Source organism: Meles meles, chromosome 6 (assembly GCF_922984935.1).
Source record: "Meles meles chromosome 6, mMelMel3.1 paternal haplotype, whole genome shotgun sequence".
Taxonomy (NCBI): domain Eukaryota; kingdom Metazoa; phylum Chordata; class Mammalia; order Carnivora; family Mustelidae; genus Meles; species Meles meles.
This window is the reverse complement of record NC_060071.1, coordinates 2,251,656-2,258,974: the sequence shown is the minus strand read 5'-3', so window position 1 is coordinate 2,258,974 and position 7,319 is coordinate 2,251,656. Positions and strand designations below refer to the sequence as shown.

Here is a 7,319-nt window from a genome sequence, read left to right as displayed (position 1 = left end):
TCGTCCTTTGACCATTACACACACGTCTACGTTATCTGTCATGTGGTTGATAACGTTCCCCCCAGTGTGTCACTAGATTGGGCTCTGTTTTTTACCACGAATGAATCAAACCTGTAAGTTCATTCCGCTGTGGTTTCAAGCAGTAATGATACCGACGATGTCAGCAAATACAGAATACTGAAGCAGCACGTACTGGGACGGCCCTGACCTGAAGCGGGAGCTGGGGAAGGCTTTCTAGACGCCAGAATCCCAAGGGAATGAGGCTTCGCAGTCTTGAGGTTTCTTACCTGCAACTGTCTCTCGCTGGTAAAACATGTTGCTCTGTCATTTTCAAGTGCCCTGGCTATTCTTGGCCCTTTGTTCTCCCATGTAAACTTGAGGCTCACGGTATCAGGCTCCATGAAGAATCCTGTAGGGATTTGTACGGGGATCCCACTAACCATACAGCTCTTTCTGGAAGGATTAAAAATGAGCTGCCTATCCATAAACATGGTATAGCACTCACTAAAAATGAGCCTCCTTATCCATAAACATGGTATGGCTCTCATTAAATCAGGTCTTCTTTTTTATTTTCTCTTACTTACATATTTGGCACAGAGAGGGAGACAGCAAGAGAGGGAACACAGGCAAGGGAAGTGGGAGAGGGAGAAGCAGGCTTCCCACAGAGAGCCCAATGCGGGGCTCCATCCTAGGACCCTGGATCATGACCTGAGCTGAAGGCAGATGCTTAACCAACTGAGCCCCCCAGGCACTCCTCGTAAAACTTTTTCTCTTTTTCTCCTTTCCTCCCTTCCTCCTTCTCTGCCTCCCTGGCTTCTCCCAAACATAGCCTCGGGTCTCTCACAGAGCAAAGGTGTACATCATCAGCGAGGCAGAAAAGTCTGTAAGCCCCAAGGGTTTCTTCTTCAACCCGTGTGAAGCATTTTCTTGTGTGCTACTTGCCTGGACGGAGCAACGGAGGGAAAGACGACAGGAGGAGGCTCCGCGTTCTGGTCCATGCATCCTTTATTCCATGACCGACCGCTGCGCCACACCAAAGCACAGCCCACAAACTTGCAATCCACCGCAATCCAGCTGTACAACAGTCTGAGGCTTACAGTACATTTAAGGCTTTTAAATTTGAAAAGAAAAATTCAAATCAAACCAAAGAACCCCCCGACCCCAGACCCCCGCCCAAGATGAGTAGTGTAGCAACGGTTACTCAGAGCAACTCCAGCATCAAAACCCAAAGAACTCTTAAACTGAAAAGATCCATTTAGTGAAATTTTCATTACATAAATTCTTCAAAGCATAAACTCGTAATTTTTTTTTGTCTTGGAAATGTTATAAAATTTTTCTGAATAGCAAAACATAGGAATAAAAACATATTAACAAAATGTATTCAATCATTTACATTACAAACGAGGGATCCGCAGTTCATTATTGTAGCCTGACGAAAGAAAAGTACCATTAAGAATTTATGCACAATGGGATTGCAAATATGTACAGTACTTTAAAAAAGCCCACAAGGAGGACTTCACAGAAGGAAAGTCGGCTAGGCTCCTTGTTACACCAACCAGACAATCAAAATATTAAAACTCTGTTGACTAGTAATAAATTTACACTTAAAAAAACCCCAGTTTCCTTTTAAGAATATCCAGTCATATTTATATTGGTTCCAGTCGATGAAGCTGTTCATGACAGTTTCAGTCCAATACCCTTCCGTTGATGGGGGGGGGTTGCGGGGGAGATCGGCATGGTCACGAAACTTAACAAAGGAATTTTCGCCGCCCTAGTGTTCTGGTTACACGGTCACGGCTCCACAGGGGACCGAGCCCACGAATCCAGAGGCTGAAAGAGAGGTGTGTATCAAGTACTGAGAACACGGAGAGAGGGCTGAGTCCTGCGGGAATGGACGGTCACCCGTGGGTACGGCTGGGCAATGGAGGCGAGCGTCGTCTACACAGCACAGGGCAAACCGACCACATCTGCACCTAGCTCTCATCCCCATTCCCACCAAGCGGTGACGCTGGGGGTCACCACCGTTGGGCGCCGCGTGCTGTGAGGAGTGGAACGACCTCGAGGGACAGAAGATGGGGGGCTTGCTCGGGTCTGTGACCGGGACCCCGAGAGGCGGGGACCTCCTCCAGGTGGTCACACCACGACCGCTTTCCAGTTCGAGCATGTGCAAAACAGGACTCGCGTGTTCACAGTAAGTGAGGTAAGATCTCGGCATCTCCTTCAGGAATTCGGCAGTTCGTGGGATATGAACTGTTTTAGTCTTTCTAGGTATTGTGCGTAAAGCTCTATGTCGTTGTGCCCGGCCCCCTCCACCCACAGGGGTTCCACGGCGCGGGGACAGCGCTCGTACATGGCCAGGCCGTGGGAGAAATCGATGACCTCGTCCTCTGTACCATGAATGACCAGCACAGGCGAGGTGACTTTAGAGATCTTGTCAATGCTGCAAAACAGAACAGGGGCGGGGAGAGAGAGGGCTCCGTTAGTGACGCCCATGGACAGCGCACGTCCCCTCTGATGTACCTGACGGTAACACCGGGCCTTTTCCCCTTGTTTTTCTAGTGATTCAGTCTTTTTTCTTTTTCCCAAATAACGTTTTCATTTTGAGAATAATTTTGGCTTTCCAGAAATGGTGCAAAGGTTAACAGAGCTCCCCTAGGCCCCCAGCCCATCCCCCGTAAGGCAAACACAGCACGTCGCCAGGACACGTCTGTCAAAAGTGAAAAACCAACGTGAGGGCACCGCCATGAGCGGAGCCCCGCACACGGCCTGGATTTTGGTGGTTTTCCCACAGATGCCTTTGTTCTGTTCCAGGATCCAGACAGGAGCACCACGCGGCATTGGGCCACCGTGTACTCATTCAAGGATGTTATTAAAAACAGAACTAAAGCCACCAGACCAACGGTCCAGTAACTAATCTTTCTGAGAGATTTGCATTTGTGAGAGAGGATACTTAAAAATAATCAACAGGCCGGAAGCTGACATGTCCGACGGAGCGTCCCTTCGGAAAGCCTGGACGCCCAACCCTCGGCCGCCCGTGTCTGGTCTCGGCGAGATCCTCTCAGCGTCGCCTCCAAAGATCCTCACAAACCCCATCTCATAAACGCTAATGCCTTATTTTCTCCGTTAAAAACGGTACTGCTTCACTCGGAGACACAGTGCAGCACCGAGCTTGGCGTCTGAGGGATCTTGGATTGTTTCTAAGAACGGACTCTACCCTAAAGGACGCATATTTGAGGGTCTCCAGAAGAATGTGCCGCCGGCTCTGGAAATATTCCCCAAGAGGACTCCGAGGCTTAAGCGTCGTTGGCAGGGCATGCTGGCGACTTCTCCCACGGGGGGACCACCGTCTAACCTGCGGACGCGGCGAGAGGGGTGGATCCGACCGGCTGTCCTCGCACCGAAGCCCCCACCCATGGCTTCTCTTTCTGCATCTGATCCCAGACAAAGCTACACAAGGACACCGGCTGCCACCGTCTGTGGGGACCCTGCCTCTCGGGCACGACTAACAAAAGGAAACATCTTCCACAGACCGGGGCTCTGTGCGCCACCTACGAGACCTCCCTGGGTCTGCCAGGGCCACCAGGAGACAGGACAGCCTAGCTCCGGGTAGCCGAGGGGGGCACCAGAGCCCGTGCCGGTCACAGCGACCTTGCGTCAGGGTCCCAGCCCGAGACCTCCGGACAATGGTCACAGAACGTCTATCAGCAACTTGTGACGCCACCCAGCATTTTGAGATGTCCTGGGGAGTGGCAAAACCTGACCGGCTGAGGGTTTCGCCAAGATTGGTGGGGGGGGCAATGAAACGTCCCAGATTAGCAGTCGTGTTCAGAAACCTGTTCTTCTCCTGCTTGATGCTCGCCAGACGACTTCTGAGAATGTGGGCGCCAATTATACTCCATTAAAAAGGTGTTTACTGGCAGGATGGGCCTGGGGCTGGACTCCCTGCTGCTCCACCTGGGAGGAGAATCTCCACCGCCCGAGGCCGGCATCCGACTAAATGCAAAGGAGTGAAAGGATAGGAAGCTACAAACCCAATGTGGTCTGGACCCCTTCTGCGTGGTCTGTAACAGTCAAAGGAAGCGCGAAATCCTTCCTTCAGAGAGAGGAACACGGACGGAGACAATCCGGACAGTGGGGAGCGAGGGGCCCCGTGAGAGAATGTGGCCACGGAGTCCGGCTCGCAATAAAGGTCAGGGTCACGGCTGGTGGTTCGCGAGATACCCTATTAACGCTCTAGGGCACTGGGGGGAGCACTGGCCTTCTGGGCAGTGTCCACACCCCTCCCTTCATCCAGTAAACGTGCCTCCATCGGCCTTGGCGTCCTCATCTGTAAAGCGAGCACCCTGCGACTTGACCCCTTCTCCCAGCGGCAGGGAAGACCATGTGAGGCGGGGGGACCACTTAACTCCCCGCCTGGGGGACCAGACCAGCCCGGGAAAGGCCGGTTGCTGGCTGATTGGTAATTAATAAGTTGCAATTAGTTGCCATGGCTGTATTTTAAGGTATATGCTAATTCAAGAGTCAGGAAACAACCCATCCATTTTGTTGCCACGGTAACTCCCAGCCTCGCCTCCCACAAACACGCTCAACATCTCCCTCCCCACACACGGGCAGCTCATTACCCATTCGGCACAAACAAGGCCACGTCGGAGTGGCTCACGCGCCCCACTTAGCACGCCGGCCACGCCCGAAGGACTTCGCAGCGAGGTCTGCTTCCTCCTGGAGCTGGAGCTCCCTGAGTGCTGGGACCAAGCGCCCGGAGCTGAGGTTCACCTGGGGAGTTACCAGAAGGCTTCTTTTTGCCAGAGGAGGACAGGCGGTGCAATGGCTGTTTACATATCCCAGCAATGCTCAGTCCCCTCCGGCGAGGGCAGAATGGCAGCCAGGAGGGGCTCAATCTAAACCCCGAAACCGGGCTTGATTTCCGCCGGGGCGTTTTCCTATAGAAATGGCAACACCAGCCACCCGGCCCTGCCCTTGACCACCTCAGACCTGCTTTAGCGACGCAGGATGGGGAAAGTTTAGGGGGCAACTAGTTTTATAGAAAACACCACCCTCGAGTCAGATTTTAAAAATAAATAAATAAGTAAATGTTCAAACAGAGGTATTCAAGGAACCCCTGGCTCTTTGCCTTTGCGTTTAGAGTAGTGTGATGACCCGCTTCCCCTCCGGCCGTCCACGGGATGCGCCAACAGCCGGGGCGGGCGGGGAGGACCCATGTGCTCCCACGGGCAGGGCCTCCCGTGGGAAGAGCTGGGTGGCAGGCTCCCAGGGTGTGTCCCCAGATACTAGGACGGTGGCCTGTTAGCAAAGCCTGCAGCTCCGCTCAGCTTTGCCCTCCCTGCTCAGTGTCACCGACCGGGGAAGGGGCGCTGAAGCGGAGGGGGCCGCCGCCTGATGTGTGTGTGTGGACCGCTGAGTGGTGCATGTGGCCCGCTGAGGGCCGTGCCAGACGTTCTGCACGGAGTCCTCAGCACCCACCACACACGGCCGTCCGCGCACGAGCGAGTGTGGGATGGTGCTTGCTTCCAGGAGACAGGGGCACTTTGGTTTTCATCGCGCACATACAGCCAAGTCTCTTAACCTGGGATGTCAGTACGGGCGAGTCCTGTCATCCGGGAGAGTTCTACAGAGGACTCAGGCCCAGAGGACAAAGTCTCGGGCTGGTGGATGGGTCACCATCACGGCCACCTCCCCAAGGTGCCTGGCACGGGGCCAGCCGTGGGGCTGCACTCAGGAGAGACTGATCACCACGGGTCATGGTGGCATCTACCCCCAGGTCACTGGGCATCCCAGTACCTGCGGCAGACTTGGGAGCTTACCTGGGGAACGCGTCAAAGCAGTACGTTTTCCTGGTGTCCGGGAAAGCCACGCGCAGGCCCGACATCAGAGGCGAGTGGAGAATGACAGCGGCACACTCATACCTTGAGGCCAGGTCTACCGTGGGGACGGTCCCGATGCTCTGGCCGTACAAGATGATGTTCTCCGGGTTCACGCCGTACCTGGGGAGAGACCGGGGGGAGCTGGCCGTTAGCTAATCGACGGAAGACAGAGAGCGACGAGACCGTAACACCTTAAACTCACAAACCCCCACGGCTACTGGTTTAAGACGATGTCGTCTAACTTGTACAATAAACGTGGACTTCACACGGACACACGTGAGCGGCCTGTCCCAGGACAAAGGGACTGGGATTCTGTCCTCCACGACATTTTGTGAAAACAATGCACGCGTCACGGTGGGGGGTGGGACTCAATGAAGTAAATACATCATAAACCCCATTTCCTAGCTCTGGAGTTCTCTCATTGCCCATCCTCCCCCTTCAGAGCTTCTCTGATAATCACCGATCTCGGGATTTCTGAGAGAAAAGCAGAAGCTTGTCTGGCAGATTGTACTGTTTTTATTAAGAGTGCTTCAAGTGGGTTTTAATAAATATGAAAGGTATGAGCACTTATCAGAAAACGGTACAGAGAGACAATTAATTTGAAGACAAGTCTGTTTTCTTTAGCCTCTCGGTGGGGCCAAACCTCTCGGAGCCGCCCATCCACCAGCGGTCGCCCGATCTGCTCTCTCCCGGTGTTTAGTTGGTGCCCGCCGCACGCTCCCCGGGTCCCCAGCCCCCGGGGCACACCGTGAGTACAGGCCTGGGCTCCAGCCATGGAATGCGAGCAGGATGACAAGGGCCGCCTGTGGGTGCAGCTTCAGGGAGAAGGTGTGATCCCCCTGCTGTGGGCGGGAAGCAGACAGGAGTCAGGAGGTGGGGGGCTGGCCCTCGCGGAAGAATGCAGCAAAGGCGGGGAAGTCAGACAAGGTCAAAGGTAAGCAGGGACGCGGGAGGGGAGCTCTGTCACATGGCTGTGGCGTGCAAAGCGGTACGAGCACCTGGGAAATTCATCCCCTCTCATCTGGTAACACCGAAGCCCAGAATCAACCATTGCACTCTTCAGCGTAAATACCCCTGCACCTTCCAGGGCCACGTGACCTTTGCCCTGGTAACAGCCGTAGGTGACAGCAGCTGTCAGCCGATAAGGGAGGGGATGGTGGGATTTCAGCCCGGCTATCTCCCCGTCCAGCTCCCGAATGACATAGGGAAATAGGGGTTCTTAAAAGGAATCAGGGAGGGAATGGCTATTTCTGGCGGGGACACGCTGCGTTTACGGGGAGTTGGCATCTGAGCTGTACCACGAGGAGCAGGCAGGACTCCAACACGTGGGGGATAAAGAGAACTTCCTCCCTGAGCAGGAGGAGCACACGGCACGGCACGGGAAAGCGAGGAGCAGCGCGAGCCCAGTGCGCGGGTCGGGGCGCTGCGGAGCTGAGA

General features: G+C 54.4%; 1 protein-coding gene across 1 annotated transcript in view; it reads right to left on the bottom strand.

Annotated features, from left to right (window-relative positions):
* Window positions 1–987: 987 nt before the first annotated feature.
* ABHD17C (abhydrolase domain containing 17C, depalmitoylase) overlaps window positions 988–7,319 on the bottom strand; it is a 40,782-nt gene continuing 34,450 nt past the window's right edge. The window contains exons 2-3 of the mRNA XM_046008408.1: window positions 5,823–6,002; window positions 988–2,440 (exon numbers count right to left, since the gene is read on the bottom strand). Coding sequence (XP_045864364.1) covers window positions 2,221–2,440; window positions 5,823–6,002 — 400 coding nt within the window. The 3' untranslated portion in view covers window positions 988–2,220. The remainder of the gene's footprint in view (window positions 2,441–5,822; window positions 6,003–7,319) is intronic.